Source organism: Pelecanus crispus, chromosome 16, assembly GCF_030463565.1.
Source record: "Pelecanus crispus isolate bPelCri1 chromosome 16, bPelCri1.pri, whole genome shotgun sequence".
NCBI classification, from domain to species: Eukaryota; Metazoa; Chordata; class Aves; order Pelecaniformes; family Pelecanidae; genus Pelecanus; species Pelecanus crispus.
The window spans coordinates 8351074-8369839 of NC_134658.1; the positions used below are offsets into that span (position 1 = coordinate 8351074).

At 39.2% G+C, this 18766-nt stretch overlaps 1 protein-coding gene across 3 annotated transcripts in view; it reads left to right on the forward strand.

The window, feature by feature from the left end:
* The first annotated feature begins 2279 nt into the window (after positions 1–2279).
* Positions 2280–18766, forward strand: part of ZMYM4 (zinc finger MYM-type containing 4) — a 29799-nt gene continuing 13312 nt past the window's right edge. For 2 of the 3 annotated variants that reach the window (XM_009490019.2, XM_075722126.1), the window contains exons 1-15: positions 2280–2804; positions 4398–4465; positions 5058–5228; positions 8058–8136; positions 8573–8825; positions 10708–10882; positions 10999–11211; positions 12529–12679; positions 13345–13460; positions 13591–13863; positions 14356–14506; positions 14781–14953; positions 15333–15483; positions 17105–17245; positions 17542–17579. In XM_009490019.2, coding sequence (XP_009488294.2) covers positions 2297–2804; positions 4398–4465; positions 5058–5228; positions 8058–8136; positions 8573–8825; positions 10708–10882; positions 10999–11211; positions 12529–12679; positions 13345–13460; positions 13591–13863; positions 14356–14506; positions 14781–14953; positions 15333–15483; positions 17105–17245; positions 17542–17579 — 2661 coding nt within the window. In that variant the 5' untranslated portion in view covers positions 2280–2296. The remainder of the gene's footprint in view (positions 2805–4397; positions 4466–5057; positions 5229–8057; positions 8137–8572; positions 8826–10707; positions 10883–10998; positions 11212–12528; positions 12680–13344; positions 13461–13590; positions 13864–14355; positions 14507–14780; positions 14954–15332; positions 15484–17104; positions 17246–17541; positions 17580–18766) is intronic. The other variant, XM_075722125.1, reaches the window with a different exon arrangement.

Consider the following 18766-nt stretch of genomic DNA (forward strand, 5'->3'; position numbering starts at 1 on the left):
TACTCGTTTTTCTCCTAGGTAGTTACAATGAATAGACTCACATCAGCCTTGTGGAAAAGTATAACTTTTTTTTTTCTTTTGATTCTGTATTTCACTTTTCTATCCTCAACTATCTGCTGAAAGAAGCTGGACAGTTTTGGTTCAGTATCGAATTGTCTTGATATTCACAATGCTGGACAGGGCCTCACTATTCCATGTGTGTCAAATTAAGTTCAAGGAGCTAACTTGTCTTTGTAGACCTGCAAGTGATATTGGAAAGAGACTGACAGGCTTTTTGCCATCAGATGAACCCTGGGACAGTACGTTGTCATGCTTTCCTGGAGCTGGCTGCTACTAAACTGTGTTCCCATCACAGTCCTGTGGAATATCAGGTTTATCAACTAAATGACTTGAGTTACATGAAATTAGAGATCATCCCTTTGCTATCAAATCCCATTACTTTCCTTAAGATGGCTTAAGAATTGAAGTGTGAGCAGGATCTACCAGAAAAGAAAGAGTAGGGCTGGGGACGTAGAGAAAGGAGAGATGACTTAAATGAATTGCTGTTATCTTTTAGGCAGAAAGGAAGGATGCTAATGAGTTGGGCATTCTAAAGGAAACTTCAGTTATGCTGAGCGCACATACTTCTTCAGACAGCATTCAAGCCATGCTGTCAACTTTAATGTCTGTCAGAGAATGTTTAATGTAAACAGATGTTTTGTACAGCACTCGGAGTCATCTGGCTCTTCTTTGGTTACGTTCATACTGACACTCATTGTCTCATTACTGTTAGGAAGTTAAGCATTACATTTCACTGTTTCTGGAAAGGGGACATTCCTGTTAAAGAGATGAAGCCTTTGGATCTGTGCAGCCCATGTCGGTGGAAGCTGTATATGCTGCTACTTTCTCATTTATAGCGTTCAGAGGAAATAAAGGCTCATGGAGCATCAAAGAGGCCAGAATCTATGATCTTGACCTGGTACAAGTATCTCGTGTAGAAGTGCAAATTTTGACATTCCCTTCCCTCGCCTCTCTCCTCCACCTTCTCTGGGAAGCAACGCTAATTCTAAATTTTCATTGTGTGCTTTTTCTATATACTTCTTAACTTGTTAGGGTAAATGTGACTTCTCAGTAATCTAACAGTCTTAATGTGTAGAACTTTGCTTGGGGCAAGAAAGGAGGGAGGAGGAATTGTGATCCTTCTTGTTGGTTTTGGTTTTGATCAGATACCTTTTAGCAAAGTACGTGCCAGCTGACCAAGATAATGATATAGTGCTTTCCTTTTTACAGTTTGAAGATAAATCTGATGCGGTATTTGATATTACAGAGAAATGTAAGTATTTTTATTTATTTATATAAGGCCATACTTTCACAAAACATTTCTTAAAAGTATCATTGCTGCTGAAAAAGACTATCTTGCCCTTCTCCTAGCACTTGCTACTCATTCCCTCCCTGCATTGCTGTCCTGGTTGCAGCTGGGATAGAGTTAATTTTCTTCCTAGTAGCAGGCATAGTGCTGTGTTTTGGATTTAGTATGAGAATAATGCTGATAACACACTGATGTTTTAGTTGTTGCTAAGTACTGCTTATGCTAGTCAAGGACTTTTCAGCTTCTCATGGTCTACTGACTGAGAAGGCTGGAGGTGCACGAGAAGCTGGGAGGGGGCACAGCCAGGCCAGCTGACCCAAACTGGCCCAAGGGCTATTCCATACCATACGGCGTCATGGGCTGTATAGAAACTGGGGGGGTTGGCTGGGGGGCTGCTGCTCGGGAACGGGCTGGGCATCGGTCGGCAGGTGGTGAGCAATTGCACTGTGCATCACTTGCTTTGTATATTCTTTTATCATTATTATTATTATTTTCCCTTCCTATTCTCTCCTATTAAACTGTCTTTATCTCAACCCACGGATCTTACTCCCCCCCTCCCCGATTCTTTCCCCCATTCCACTGTGGGGGGAGTGAGCAAATGGCTATGTGGTGTTTAGCTGCCTGCTGGGTTAAACCACAACCATGGCCTTCTCCACACGTGCTACAAATGAGATTAATTGAAGTTAATGTTTTTTCTTTCTTTGGTTAGTTTTACTCTGTTCAGCTTCTGCTGCACTGTGTGGTGAGTGGGACAGAACTGTTTTTTACGTCAGCAATATTTTATCAGTAATGTTGACCTAAGAAGGCTTAAAGTATTCAAGGAATTGCGGCATCAGACAGATTAGCAAAGGAAACTTACACTTGTCCTTTGTTACATGTAAAGTTGGTGAACTTTCTGACTCTTTGTGTGTTTTTTTCTCCCTAGGTGGTGAAATTCTGGATGCAGAAATGTCTGAGGACACTGACCACAACTTAACACCTGCCCTCGACAGCATATCTTACGGAATACAGAATCGAACAGGATCTGAAAACTCACTGCTGGATGATGATGATGATGATTATTTTCTGAACTCTGGGGATCTTGCAGGCATACCTGTTGTTGGGAGTGACAACGAAGATGATCAAACTTTCACTCCAAAAGACACTCTTTCTTCAGCGATTCATGATGAAGACCATCTGGAAGAGGGCAAGAGAGTTACAGAACATGAATTGGACAGTGAAAAAGAAATTCAGATTCAGAATGCAATCCAAAAGGATCTCACTTCACCGTTTGAGCAGGGCCCTGTATTTAAATCAATTCGAAAAGATTTTAGCATAACAAGAGATAATGGCAAAGAGACTTTTTCAGCAAAGGACAAGAATAGAGAAGGACATTTTCAAGAACGTGAAAAACGGTTGGAAAAAATCCCTAAAGATATGGATTCTAGATTGAAAAGCAGTTTTCTTGACAAAGCAGGTAACTGTTGACATCGTAGGCCTGGCTACCCAGCAAAGAGGAAGAAAGAACTAGACGGAAATTAGCAATAGGGCTAGTTATTAAAAACATCATCTTTTGAAGAGAATATGCATAACTTTATGTAGGGAAGCATTTTATAAAGAACCCTGTAACACAATGGACTCTGTATTAGGACTAGGATTTGCAAAAGGACCTGGCAGCATTGGGGGGGGGGGTCTCATCCTCCACAGCTTGTTTCAAAGCCTCAACATATCCTTTGTTGTTGTGGTTTACTAAACCAAGCTGGGTGACAATTCGAGCTTCCTTTTCTTTTTTCTCATTGTTTTTTATAGACCTTGGAACTCCTCAAAAGAAAAGATGATGAAGTTTAGGTGAAGTTGGTGGCCAGGAAAGATTTTTTTGAACAAAGTATCAATTCTTCATTAGTGTATATGCATTTAAAGCAATATGCATTTCATAGTAGCATCATGGAAAGGCTTGCTAGAAATGGATTAGTGTCTGCAGGAAGTCAGCCAGGGAGTAACTTGAGATCTGCTTGTCCTGGGAGACTGCTCTCCTTCTTCCTCAGATACTTGTGTCTTTGACTTTGTCCAGCCAACATGGAGAGAACCAGAGATGCCTGTAATCCATTTCTCATTTGAGGGAGCCTGACAGTCACCAGTAGTGTTGCTGCCCACACGCCTGGTTTTGACTTCCCAGGCTCTGAAAGTTACAGTAGAGCAGTGAATGAAGGAGTTAAGAATAACCAGGCTGGACCATAAGATTTAATTTTATTCAGAAGACTGTATGGAGAGAGGGTAGGCCAATGAGTGAGAGCCTCCTGGCTACTTGTTCAGATTCACAGCTTACAATTCTCATATTTAAACTTCATATGTTTAGTAACAGCATCTTAAAATCAGTGCTTCCAGGTTCCACAAATGATAGAGAAACAATACGTATGTTTTTAAAATAAAGAAAAGCTAAAATGTCTCTTTATTTCTACCTTCAGGTAGGAATCAAGTAAAGAATATTTCTGTGCAAAAGATGTATTTCAGAAAATTGTAAATACCTACAGTTGTAAGATTGTGGCTGAAAGCTGTGCAGCCTCAGGTGGGGTAGTCAGTAATTGAAACAGCAATAGTAAATGCTGATAGGCAGCATCCAGTATCCAGGCAAATCCAGTATTTTTAAAAAGATACATGCTAAAAAAGCATAAGCTACTGTTTCTGAGAAGGGGGGAAGAGGCAAAAGACCAGAACAGCAAAGAAAAGGATGAAAGCTGTTGCTCTGAAAAATATTTCTGATTTAAATGTCGAAACATGGCAGAGTTCAGAACTCACTGGGGTGGAGGAAATTCTGAATGAACAATTCGCCTCAGAATTTTACAACCATTTTGCTGGAATGGGAAAATAATGACCCGATAGAAGAATAAAAAATGTCAATTCTCTTTAAGGATTACCGTCTTATTTGCAGGGAGGAGAAAGGGAGCAGTTTAATACTTCAGAGGTGCTGTCAGACTATGGGGTTGGGGATCAGTATGAGACTCTAGCTAGTTTTAAAGGAAATGCGTTGGAATCTGTATTCATTTATATTTAATGTATATGTTTTCCTCAGTTCATAATCAAGTAGAAGAAACATTACGGACGCAGTTAGCGCCACAAACTCCAGAAACTAACTTCAGGGTAAGCTATAGATCTTTCAAACACTTTTGCAAGTGCAGCGATATACTGGAATAATTCAAAATACGTATTTTGTATTTGAGTGTAAATTTGAGTATCAAGAAAACTGATCTTCTGACTCTTAGACATCTTTGCTACTTAAACAGTGCATATAAGTTTGTAAAATTTTGCTGACCCTCTCTTTGGATGGAGGATTCTTTTGATAGCCACTTTCATGTTCAGCATGGTCTGACTGACTGGTGAACCGAATCTAGACCTGGATGCATCCATCTGACCTGCTGCCTTTTTTCCAGATGAGACAGGGAACAGCTGTATCAACAGGAGACACTGCCCAAACAGCCGAATGCCCCTACTGACAACCAACTTAGAGAGCTGGGTGGCTTCTGCTTTGTCCAGAGGAGTGAAAAGGATTGGGGGTGGGATGGCAGAGGGTGCTGCAGGGAGGTAGAGGCAGCAGCTGCTGCCCATCATTTCTCCCACCTTCCAGTGGCAGGACCCATTTCTCTTGGTCTGCAACAGAAACTCCCCTTGGCAGCAGCCCAACTCCTAATGGCAGATGCAGGAGGGTGAATTCTTTTTCATATTATTGTTTCAGGAGTCTAGCTACCTATTTTCTAGTAAGGAATCTATTGGACAAGAGCTGGGGAATTCCTTTGCACCAAATATTAGAATTAAGGAGGAGCCTTTGGATGACGAATATGATAAAGCTATGGCCCCACAGCAGGGACTATTAGACAAAATTAAAGATGAACCTGATAATTCCGAGGTAAGTTTCCCATTGCATTTCTCATTTTGGTCTGACAGCTGACCGCATAAGCTGGACATAAATTCAGCAATTTATTTGGTTTGTTGACCGAAATTTAACTTGAAGAACATAGTTTAGTAGAAGGATTTCTCCCTCTTATACTACCATGAAACCCAAACCCACAACTTTTTGATGTCATTTTACCATGTTGCTGAAAATATTTTGTTTTTCAGTTAGAGACAAAACAAAGTGCTGTAAAACTCATTATTAAATCTGTGGCAATATAGACACTTTATCTCAACTCGGTCTCACTAGGAAATAAAATGTAAATCATGTTTTACTGAATATTTTGTGAGTTGTCATAGTTAGACATGTGTAGTTGAAACAGTGCTATTCCTGCTACTTCCCTCTTAAAAGTTATCTTTGCGAGCACAGTGGTTCGTTGTTTGTTCGTGTTTTAAATTAACACTTAGAGGTCTTACCTTAGCAAAATATTTAAATACGTACATGTCAGTGAAGTCAACTTAAGCATGTGTCAAAGTGACTTTCTCATTTGAGACTGACATTTTTTATGACGATCCAGGTAAAAGTTCGATACTTGCAAAATGGAGAAAGTCTGACCTATGGTTTGAGTGGTGCTGGGGCAAGGATTGCTGAGGTCTGCCAGTCTCTTTGCCACTGGTTTGCCGTGTGACATCAGGGAAATTATCCGTGTTGTAATTCCTGTCTCCTCGCTGCTATTATTTGGGTTACATGCCAAACTTCACATGCAGTTAAAGGCGTGCAAAACTTCCCAAAGGGATTCATCCCACTTGCATCAACGCTAGAGTGCTGGTATTCTTGTGCAGGCATTAGTTTTTCTAGCATCATTCTGTGTACTTCTGCTATACCTCTTCTCTCTGGGCCTGTCTTCCCAACATTTTTTCTTGTTTTCCCGTAATACTCTTGGCTTAATAAAATAAAGAAGTAAACTAAGTATTTGAAACTATTCAGATTTTACTGCCCTTTGATTTGTTCAGTGTCCATGAGATTGTTTGGGTTTTTTTTTTTCCTTAAGCGTATATAATGTCAAACCATGTGTAGGTTAGTTAAATCTGTCTATTCTTTTGTCCTCCCGAGATGGCATCTGCTGTGTGGATTTGTGGGGAATGCAATGCAAGATGTCTGTGGTTATCAAAGATCATATTAATAAGTAAAAGTGAAGACTTGAAGAATTTAAATATCAAATATCATATTCTTCAAAATATTAATTCCTGGAGTAAAATCCTGCAATTATCAACTCTGCCTGATACTGGAAAATTATGAGAACTGATGAAGGTTCATTTTGTTTTGCTTTAGATTGGAATGAATTGGGGGGAGAGGGGGGGAGGTTGGTTTTCTCATGCATCCTGAAAGATAAGAGCATTTCTTGCTGTAACCGATAGTTGGAGCTGAAGGTTCTTGGCTTTCAACACTGTTACAGTGCTGTGAAACTATGCTTGATCATGCACAGTTGATGTCAGGATTTGCCTCCATTTCTCTTACCAATATTGACTAAGGATAAAACTGCACTTAAAAAGGTTAAAAAACTGTATTTCTGTAAATAACTAGTTTCTAAATTGTAATATTAAAAAAAAAATGGTGCTTTAAAACCCATCATCACAGCATGCCTGTACACAGCTTAAAAACTTCTCTGACTTGAGTGTTTCCATCTGTTGGTTCACATGATGAACGAATACCATTGCCTGTTCTCCTGGGAAACCTGTTGAGAAATAGTTTGATTGTCCTTGTATAGAAACTTGTCATTTTCCCCCAGGAGTAAGAGAAGTGTTCAGTTTTAGCATATATTATGTGGATGTTAGTGTGTGATTTTAGGCAATGGCTTAAGATGAGGGAGCAGTCCACTGCCACTGAAAAGGGGGAGTTTAATTTTGCTTAGTGATTTTTTGAATTGGCTTACCTTGCAGCCAGACAGCAACTGTGAATTTAGCTCAGTCATAACATGACATCGTGCCCTCACTACTCTCAAATGACTGTAAGTAGGTTAAATCTTATCATCTCTGTAGTTCCAAGAGATTATGCTTTTCAGCCTATTAAGATTTACATGTAGAGTGTTACAAGCTGCTTTACGGTTCAGATTTCTAGGGAGAGCATGGGCAAGAAGTATGGTGTCAAAGTATGAATAGCCGCTGTGGAGTAAGCTCATAATTTATAGTGTGTCAGCTATTCCACAAGCTGACAGGGATATTCTGTAGGGCTATTCTCATCCTGTAGAAAATGTGAGGTTATTCCCCTCTAACTGAAGCCAGTCTTAAGTCAGGACTGTGATGGTCTGGTTCTAGTGGTGCCAGCTTTGATCTGCTGCAAAGCTTCACCGTAGGCTCCTCCAAGGTACTTAACTCGTGGTTAAGTGCCGAATGCTTCTCGCCATCTAGGTCCCAGTCTTTATTTCGTTATTATCATCTATGAATGTGAAGATAAAGCTTGTTTCACAGAGTAAGGGCAAGGACTGCAAAGCTCTTCTAGATGGCAGGTTTGTGAGTGGAAAGCCAGGATTTCTCTTAAGCTTTGTCTGGCTGAATTCTGAGGTGGCTTGGAGCGCGGCTGGAAAGGAGAATGCACCAGGCGGCCGCGCTTTTCCATTTCTACACGATGTCCTCGGTTGTAGTTTGCTGTGAACCTCAGAGCAGGTTCTGTGTGTGGTGCTCATACAGCAACATCTGTAAACCTGGCCTTTGGAGCAGGCTTAGGAGACTCACTCTTGCCTTCCTGGACCTTAAAATTCAATACAGCATTAAGAATGAATGGAAATCATGTAACCTGTTATTACATGTGTGTATTTGTTCTCCTTTTCCTTTCCCTTTGTTTTAGGAGTACGGCCAACAGCCAAAAACTCAGGAAGGGGAGCTGAAAATCAGTGCTGTATTTTCAGTCAGTGGCAGTCCTCTTGGTAAGGAATAGGCAAGACTAACTTTATTTAAATCTGTTGTAATATTTCACCTTTGCAAACAGTCTTGCAGGTTATTCTGCATTTCATTTGCTATGTCTGACCCCAGTAGAAAAAAAAAGAACTAGTTTGTTTTAGAGACAATGAAATTCAGAGATTGAAAAATAATTGTATTTTTGAGTCAAAGGAAAATTGAATGTGAAAGTGATGTTAAAAGTGCATTCTCAGTCTTAAGAGTAGTTGAAACAATCTACTATGCAGAAAACCAGCACAGGGCATGTGTTTATGGAGAGTTCATCTGCTATTTAATTCTCCCTTAGACCCTGACAACCCAAATGCAGGCACAAAATTTGTGCTTGCCCCCTGCACAAAGTGAATTATGTGTAATACATATATAACAGTTACTCTGTGTTTTCTCTGTGGTTTTTTTTTTTTTTAGCTCCACAGCTGTCATCAGGTTTCCAGCCTGCTGTGGCATCCTCTGGCATGAATAAAATGCTTCCTTCAGTTCCAACCACAGCTGTTCGGGTTTCCTGTTCTGGCTGTAAAAAAACCCTGCAGAAGGGGCAAACCGCATACCAGAGGAAAGGCTCTACCCAGCTCTTCTGCTCCACACTGTGCCTCACTGGATACACTGTTCCAGCTTCTCGCCCACCAGCTTCTACCAAGAAAACCTGCTCAAGCTGCTCAAAGTAGGACAGCGTTTTAATGTGTTCTACTAATAATTGATGTTCAAGCAGATAATGAAAGGCTTCAGCTCTCTTTTTACACAACATGCTGTGTCTGTAATGCCCACTTCTGTTACGCTTCTCGTCAAAAAATCATGGTCAATACCGTTACTTGTTAATTGGTCTGTCCGCTTTCAGTTCCATTTCATTAATCGGATTTTACATACGCATAGATTTAAAAACATCTGTTGTGAAATGTGCATCTTGGCTTTTTTTACTTGAAATGGGCCAAATAATGAAAACTGTATTTCAAAAGGTACTGTACTTTCCTGCCATTTTAAAATGTTGCACTGTCAAAACCACTAACAAACCACAATAACCACCACATTTTCAAAAAATACTTTATGTATTCTAGATGAAAATAGATTTACTGAATCCCATAAAATGAAATAAAACATAATATATTTGAGACAGAATATATCCTTATATTCTAAAAAAAAAAAAAAATTAACTTTCCAGTCTGGCTCCATTCTTAGCTTAGATGCTGTAGGTTTTAGCTCTTCAAAATATGTCACTGCTGCTGTTACTTGATGGTGGCTAAACCTTTGTAAGACGTAGAGAAATTAAATTTATTAAGAATTGAGTTTTTCAGGTAGTTGGGGTTTCAGCATCTGAATCAGTTACTTTCTGCCTAGGCCTAGAGTGGAAACGCAAGGTTTGCTTTTGTGAACCTGCTTGGAAAAAATTCTTTAGAAAAGAAGATCTGCATTTTCCACAGTCCTAATGGAAACACAGGCCTGAACCTTTAGCTCTAAAAACATTTTAATTGTTGACATTTTTTTTTCATTTGTATTATTGTCTCCAAATTAGCAAAGGGAGACCTTTGTGACTAGCTCTTTAAGATGTCGTATTACTATACCAGAACTTGAGGCAAATAAATAACTTTGCAGACTGATTGTGCTACGGTCTGTTTATAAAGGAAAATTATTCATATGTATTATTTTTAGTTATGAAAGTTACTTTGCAAAAGGAATGCTGCTTTGTTCATCACTTCTTCAACACCAAATTTATTACACTCGGTTTTACAAGGTCAGCTGAACTTAAACTTGAGACTTCAATTAATTATTCTTTTCACTTGCTGTCTCAGTGTCAAAAGGCCTTGTAATAAAGTTTAGCAGTCTTGGCTGGAATTTGTATTTATTCTGCTGAAAAATGGTTTACCTCTGACAAGATGAGAAGGAGGCATCCTTCCAACCAATAAAATTATATAAATCTTTTCTCTTAGTTTTTTGACTTAGGGGCTTTGAAACTTTTCTGTGAATGACTGTTTCAAAAGAGAGAAGAAATAAGGAGAAAGTTCGGTTTGTTAAATCCAGGAACAAATAAATAAAACTGTAGATGGGAGATAAGAGGTGGAAAGTTACAGTGCTAGTCAGACTGTTTTGAACTGAACTAGATGGTGATTAGAAATTGTGACCTTCCGTTTTTCCCTTTTTTTTCCCCCACTCCATTATGATTGGTATTTTCATTGTTAAAGGGAATTATTCCACATATCCTGCTTTCTAATTCTTTTTTTATTAAAGACTGTGCCAAGAGAGTTATCTTTTCCCAGTTCCTTTTGAAAAGATTTGATGATACAGCTTGATATATTTATAGGCCACTCCTAAGCCCATCTACAAAATGCTTCACAAAGTATCTACTTGAGAATTGTACTTCTTAGCTATTTTCCTAATAGGAAAAGAAAAATGAAGTCAGGTACTTACATCAGCAAAAAGAAAAGCTGTAAATTAAATTAATCCACCCTCTTCTAGAGAACGTTTAGTCTGCAGAAAAAGAAAGGACAGCAAGTTGACATGAAATCAACATTAATTCTTTATCTCTTTGTTTGTTTTTCTTTTTTCCATAGAGACATTCTAAATCCAAAGGATGTAATCACTGCCCAGTTTGACAATACAAACTCCAGTAAGGATTTCTGCAGCCAGTCATGTCTTTCTACATATGAACTGAAAAGGAAACCTGTTGTTACTATTCATACTAACAGCATTTCAACCAAGTGCAGCATGTGCCAGAAGAATGCAGTGGTAATTGCAAACTCCTTTTTCATTTGAATTTCCTTTAGATCAGGACAACTTGCTGTCTCAGAGATGAACATACATATTCTTTCTACTCTTGTTATATAGTCTTTCTTTTCTTTCAGATTAGACACGAAGTGAATTACCAGAACGTTGTACACAAGCTCTGCAGCGATGCCTGCTTCTCCAAGTTCCGCTCAGCTAACAACTTGACCATGAACTGCTGTGAGAATTGCGGAGGATACTGCTACAGTGGCTCTGGCCAATGTCACGTGCTTCAAATAGAGGGACAGTCAAAAAAGTTCTGCAGTTCAACATGTGTGACAGCATACAAGCAGGTATATTTTGACAGAATATTAAAAATATGTCTTTGATTAGATTTTGCATGTTTTAAGAAACACCCAGTTTATTAGATTATTTCAGTTACTATCTTGGTCTAAGATAACTCCTTTTGCCATTTGCTGCTTAATCTTTGCCCAGACATGTTGCTCTGTTTCCCTTAAAGCTGGGCCGGCTACCAGAGTATTCCAGTGTGAGAGGAGACACAGTGGAACCGTTCAGCAGCAGTCCACTGTGACTTTTTTCAGCCTTTGAGATGTTCCCTGTTTGAGTGTTCTCTATTAAATTGTAGCATTTGAATTAAGTGGAGAGGAAAAGTAGTAATTGGTTGATAATGCTGATTTTAATTTTTAAACTTTTAATATTTTAATTGTTATTATAATGGAGCCTCTTAAAGAGCTGAGCAGTTGAGAGAACCTTCATTTATTATAATAGGTCAATTACTTTTGACTGACTTATTTTAATGCAATTACTTCAGGAAAAATTGCTTTCTGATAAGATAGTTTAACTTCATTTTGTGACTTGACTCTGCTGCCCCATTGTTCAGGCCACTTAAGCCAAGAAAGACCTAATGAATTAAAAAAAAATCTGGTGAAAGTATTTCATCCAGGAAATTACCTACAACATTAGTTGTCCTCTGAAACAAATCTGGAAATTAAATTAAATAAGCTGGAAAGGAGAGAGATTTCATGCTGCTTTTGCATCTCACATCAAAACCTCATATATGTTAGTCTTCCTGAAAATACAGTATGTTCAAAGCTTATAAGTCTTATCTATTTTTTATTGATTTTTAAACAGCATTTAACTCAATTGTTAGATACTTTCTGATAGTTTCTGAGGTTTTGTGGGTGAGAGAGGAACCTCTTTCCATTTCTTTTCTCATCTGTTAAATGGGAATATTGCTTATAAACATAGCTTGATGTATTAAAAATCATAAGTGAAATGTTGCTTCTCGGCAAAAATGTTGAAGTTGTCTGATGCAAGGTGCTTGGTGCGGACTATTACAACACATAGCGGTGTTTGCACTTGGAGGCCTTTGCCCTGACAGCCTTGGTACTGTCAAACTGGCCTGCAAAGGTAGCGCTTACCCTGACTGAGAAACAGCCCAAGGCTCAGGTGGTCAAAGTGTGAATATAGCAAGCATACTGGAGAACCCAAATAAGTGTATCTGCATCATAAATAATACAGCTGTAAAGTAACTGCTGTTTCAAGTGCACTGGCAGTCACTTCTATACGTTTTATATGTTAGTGATTAATTTCCAGGTTAATAAAAATACTAAGTTTCAAATGAATGACCGATTTCCGTGTTTCCACAGAAGTCAGCTAAAATTACACCTTGTACACTGTGTAAATCTTTGAGATCTTCAGCCGAGATGATAGAGAGCACAAATAACTTGGGAAAAACTGAACTGTTTTGCTCTGTTAACTGCTTGTCAGCGTATAGAGTGAAAATGGTTACTTCTGCAGGTAACTTTGTCCTTTTCCTTTAGAAGCATAATTTCATGTAGCTCATATCCAAACTTAATTTGTCTTGAAAGTTAAGGCCGGTATTCTTTGGCACTGCGGGGGGTGGAAAGTGGCTTTTTTTTTAAAGGGAGGTGCTGAGATGGGAACATAAGGACTTTCTACCGTAGGTAAACCTAACAGTGACAGTACAGCCATTTCAGCTTTTTTCTGGAGAGCTTAAACATGATAATAAACCTTAATCTATTTTCTGCTCTCGCAAGTGCAGCTGGTGGGTTTCCCAGCTAGACAAATCCACTTCTGTGGACATATGCCATACCACCGCTGTGACTGTTCTGCCCCTTGTTCTCCAGGGTGATTAGCTTAGTTACCTCTGCCTAATGTTGCATTGAGCTAGGCAAACATATTCTCAGCTATTTTTCTTGTAATAATAGAAAAATGCTTACTGACATCCTAGGGATACTGGGAGATTAATTAAAGGATCTGGCAAGCAACAGGCACTGCAGCTGCAGTGTCTGCTTCTGAATCTGTAGAAACTTTGTCTTGGGCTTCTGTGTGTACCTTGGCTTGTCATTCAGATTCTCTGTTTTTGTATGCACAGTGCAAAATTACCTGCAATACAACTTGATGTTGCATAAATCACTTTTTCTTCTCTGTTTCACCCTCAGGTGTTCAAGTTCAGTGCAACAGCTGCAAAACTTCAGCAAACCCTCAGTATCACTTGGCTATGTCAGATGGGAGCATACGCAATTTTTGCAGCTACAGTTGTGTGGTAGCTTTTCAGGTGTGACATCTAGGATTTCTTCTTAGCTGAATTAACAGCATAATAAACTGATAGTGTAAATATCTGGGATATCGGGTAAAATATGTAATATTGTAAAATAAAGTCTGTTCCTCATTTTGTTTTCCTGCAGAATTTGTTCAACAAGCCTGCAGGAATGAACTCCTCAGTGGTACCTCTGTCGCAAGGTCAAGTCATTGTAAGCATTCCCTCGGGGGCAACAGTATCGGCAGGTGGCACCACCTCGACCGTGTCCCCCAGCTCCATGAGCAGTTCAGCTGCAGCTGGTCTACAGAGGCTGGCTGCCCAGTCCCAGCAAGTCACTTTTGCCCGCCCTGTTGTAAAACTCAGGTGTCAGCACTGTAACAGATTGTTTGCAACCAAACCAGAACTGCTTGACTACAAGGTAATAAAGATCACATCTTTTCAAGCTCGTATTTCTAAACAGAAACCCAAGAAATTGTAGCTTATATGCAACGGTGTGTCAGTACTGCTCTGTTGCTTACTATGACCTGCTATGGAGGAATTTGGAACTGATTTTGGTATCATTTAAACATTATCAAAATTAATACTGATACTAGCTCTTTGATCTTAAAAACAGAAAAAAAAACCCCTCGAAAAAAACCCAAACCCTATGATTGCCTGGCTAGATAAGCACATTCCTGATTCTTGGTCGCAGAGATGATCCTTTTAATTCCAGGACAAAGCACATTTATGAGGGCCTTCTGCAGAAAATTGTGCTATCTTTCTTATAAAGCTAATGGGGAGACTTATTCGCTAGTGCTGTCTGTTGTTGATTTCCAAGGGCATAAATACGCTTCTGAGTTTTTATTAACAGTTAAAATGTATTATCTGGGATGTGAAACATTGAAACCAAAATATTCTGGCTGTGTTGCAGGGTAAAATGTTCCAGTTTTGTGGGAAGACCTGCTGTGATGAATATAAGAAGAGGAGTAGTGTAATGGCAATGTGTGAATACTGCAAAATTGAGAAAATTATCAAGGAGACAGTGCGATTCTCAGGCATAGATAAGCCATTCTGTAGTGAAGGTAAGAAAGGGCAAGACTGTGTCTCAGACAAATCACGTCAGAAGTGTTTTGCCTTAATGTTCTTGGTGATACTAAGAGAAACCTAATCAGTTTAGGTTAGAAAACAGTTTATTAGGTTTAGAAACACAGAACTTTGTTCACACTTTACATTTTAATTGTATGTTTCAACAAATCATTACAGACATAATGAAATATAAGAACTAGAAGTGCCAAGCGAATGTCATTTTGATATTGAAGGATGCTTTTGTTTTCTTGCTATTTTCTCTTCTTTTAGGTTGTAAACTGCTCTATAAACATGACTTGGCTAAGCGCTGGGGAAACCACTGTAAAATGTGCAGTTACTGTTTACAGGCTTCCCCCAAACTGGTCCAGAATCACTTTGGGGGGAAAATGGAGGAGTTTTGCTCAGAGGAGTGCATGTCTAAATTCACAGTTTTGTTTTACCAGGTAAGCAATATTCTCGCATAGCATCCTCTAGAATATAAACGTGTTGGCAAAAGAACCTTTGTCCATTAGGAGCTATGCGAACTACCTGTTCTACACAGTTGGCTTCTGTGTCCATGGGATATATTACATGTATGTGAGAGAAGTAAATCCTTCTTAACTTTTGAGTACCAGTTTTCTATATAGAGAAAACCTAATAAGGGTCGTGGGAAGACAGATACTGAATGTTCTGCTGCTTTGTGTTACAGTGCAAAAATGATGCACTCTTGCAGATTTCTTTACACTATTATTTGCTGAGCAGGGTGCAAAGATGTTTTTATACACATACTCTTTGTTGCTGTTTACAAGTGTGTTTAATTTCTCCCTTGCTCTGTTTTCCTAGATGGCAAAGTGTGATGGTTGTAAGAGACAAGGTAAACTCAGTGAGTCCATGAAATGGCACGGGGAGATCAAGCATTTTTGCAATCTGCTTTGTATTCTGTTGTTCTGTAATCAGCAAAGTGTTTCTGACCCTCCACCCCCAAACAACACAGGTAAAACAGGCTGGGAATAGTATTGCCTTTTGGTGTGCATGATAGTGATATGAACATTTATTTGGAAACTCGATTCAGTGAACCTTTTGAGATATATCCTCTGCTGGGGGCTGGCCCATTGCCATTGAATGGGCTCAGTTTTAGATCTCTCTCTTACTTCAGACAATTTCAAACTTCTGCAGGTATGAAATGAGATTGCTTCATATACCAAACTGAGATCGTGATTTTAAAGAAGATGAAACAAAAGCACTTACTTCTCAATCACTTTCATAAAACGAAAGCCCATTTTATTAGGGTAAAATGTACTGATATCTATTGAAGACATGTTAAATACCTAGCTTGTCTCCTGTACTTGATAAGACATAGCCAGACACAGTAGAATGTTAATGTCCATTTAACAAAAAAAAAATCAAGTGGTGAAATTAGTAGACTTAACGGTTGTAAATACAGACTTCCATGTATGAACTTAAAATAGCTAGTTCTGTGTAGTCTGTAAGCATATGAAGGGTTACCATTTCTGTGTCATTAAGTGTTGATTCTTCAGGTGTCAATGCCAAGATTAATGTGTGCCATAGCTGTTTCCTTGCTCATTATTTTAGCAGATGGAATGGGAAGGAGGGTGGGAATGAAGCCCACAGGAATAGGAACTGTGAGTTTCTGTAGGGAATGAAATGCAGAGGGAAGAAAGGAAGAAAGGCCCACAAAGACAGGAAGAGGAAGCGAAACAAGGGGCAGAAATAGCACTGATCCTAAAGAGGGGATAATCTCCCACTGAGTGATGGTGACTGCAACAGTAAGGTACCCAGCAAGCAATAAAGAATATTAATTGAAAGTTTGTAATAGGCACCGAGCCATATTCAACTCTTCAACTTTGTGCACATCTGCTGCTTACATTGGTGGGAGTTGTTTTCCCTGGTTAATATATAAGTAACTTTATACTTGCAATAGCTATACCATGTGACATTCCTGGTCCTGTGAGTACATCTGGCTGTTAGTAAGGATAGCAAAATGTACGGCGGGCCTGCTTCTCCAGAAGTGGGCCTGCAACTTCAGCTGAGGCGAGTGTGCAAGCCTTTGCAAAACTGGCCTCCAGGCAGCTCTCTGAACTGGGGGCTGCCAGGGTAATGGAGTGCCTCAGAACAGTATTTTTTGATGAAATGTGGTAATTTACGGTAACGTGGTAATGAATGGTGCTTTCAAATGGAAAGAACCTAAGAATTCCTCTAACTGCAAGAGCCTCATACAATTCACCTCATTCGTTATTTGTCAGGATCTCAACTGTCTCCCGTACTATGTATGTTTGGTACTGAGCACAGTGAAGCATCCAGTCCTCTTGTCTCCTGAGCGCTGCTGTAATACACATACTGTTACAAAGAGAAAGCTGCTTTCATGCTACAGTGAACTTCTGAAATGTTTCAGTGGCTGGAAAACAGCTTAAGTTTGCTTGTGGAACCAGCTCCTATTTAAACTGAAATGCAGCAGCGTGACACCTACATTCCCTTCTCATACAGCAGGCTTCGTCATTTGGAGATAAATCTGGAGGGTGGGTGTTGTTTCAGAAATGCTGTTTTATATATTATCTTATTGCTTATTTTAGTTTCCTTCTGTTCACCCTGTCCAGCAAACCTTTCTATGGCACCAGCTTCCTCATCAGGCCCTCCTTCTTTGAGAAAGGACTCAACCCCTGTTATAGCAAATGTGGTGTCCCTTGCAAGCACCCCTGCTGCCCAGCCTACGGTTAACTCCAACAATGTTTTACAGGGTAAGACTGCTGAATATGATGCCTGTATTTTTAAATCTCTATTCCTGAACACTTGTATTTGTTCAGGGATCTTTTCCACTCAGGGCAACAACCACTTCTTAATTATGCTTCACATCAGTGCAGATGGTTACAGTTTTGTCCCTCCTTTACCTAGGTATAAATAATGACTTAAATTTATGTACATACACCAGGAAATGGGGTTTAATGGGAATTCCTTTTCTTGACCTTGGCAGAATATGGGTTATGGTCCTTGATGATGAGTAGACAGACTATTCTTGTATATTTTTTCTTCACAGGTGCAGTCCCTACTGTGACAGCAAAAATAATAGGAGATGTAAGTTTTACGAGAGACTCTTTTTCTCACTTTCGCCCAGATTGTGTCAATAACAAGTAAAGTATCCAAGAATTTTGCACCATCATTTTGTAACTGCTTTTCCTGATTGTGATTGGGATTAAAAATTCATCCAGCTTGCAGATGCATTTCTTAAAATGGATGGAACTTGTATGGTGTAAAAGTATTTTTGTGTCCACTGACAGATTGATTAGATGTTTTAAGACAAAGCTTGTCAAATTGCAGCTCTTGAGATGGCTGTAGTTCTCAAGCAATTCATGTGTGGCTTCTGTACTTGGGGCTACCTTTTGTGGCCAGAAGTGGGATGTGATGTTGAAAGGGCTGGCGTGGGAGGAAGGGGACCAGTGTGGGCTGCTGGGGCTGACATGACCAAGCTCTTGCAGCTTAGCTTTCCTTCCCCACTCCCTAGTAGTGTGGTAACGGAGCTGTGGGGAACCATTGTCACCGCTTATCTGTGAATAACTCCTAGAGTTCCTATTCATGGGCTCTTTGAGGTATGTGGTATACATCTTGTAGCTCTCTTAAAATATGCAGATTTTATTATGTAGCTCTTAGGTTCTGGAAGACTGTTACCCTTGCTTTTAGCTGAAGTGTCATTTGTGGATTAGAGTATGAATTTTCCCTAATGAAATAGATCCTGTTATTTGAATGCTTGACTGAAAGTTACAGTTAGCAGGACATGAAATTAGTACAACCACAAATAGTCAATCTGCGTGTAATCAGGAAGTGGTACTGTTACTGCCAGCATTTGTGTTCATTTTTTACTTTTTTTTCTTTTCAGTGGTTTCACATCAGTTTACTAAGTTTTTTGGGTACCTGTATGAGCCAAACTTGTAGTCATCAAAAGTATCTTAACATAACTCCTCTTTATATCTTTGCCATCAGTAAGATTCCAAGATCAAAAGTTTATAGAGGTTATTTGACTACAGAAACCAAACATTCTTGCAGATTTGTTCACTGCACTGTTAACAAACAAAAAACCAAGCCTATTGTTTGATTAAAATAAATTGAGGTGAAGACCAGAAACCAATGAATACATTAGCAAGCTGGTTTTGCAATCGTTTTTAAATCATCATTTTTATCAGCAAGGAGAGTTTTAAATTGTTCAACTTCCCATAGCAGAGAACAAATACTAATCTTATGATATCCTTCAAGCCAATACTGACTCT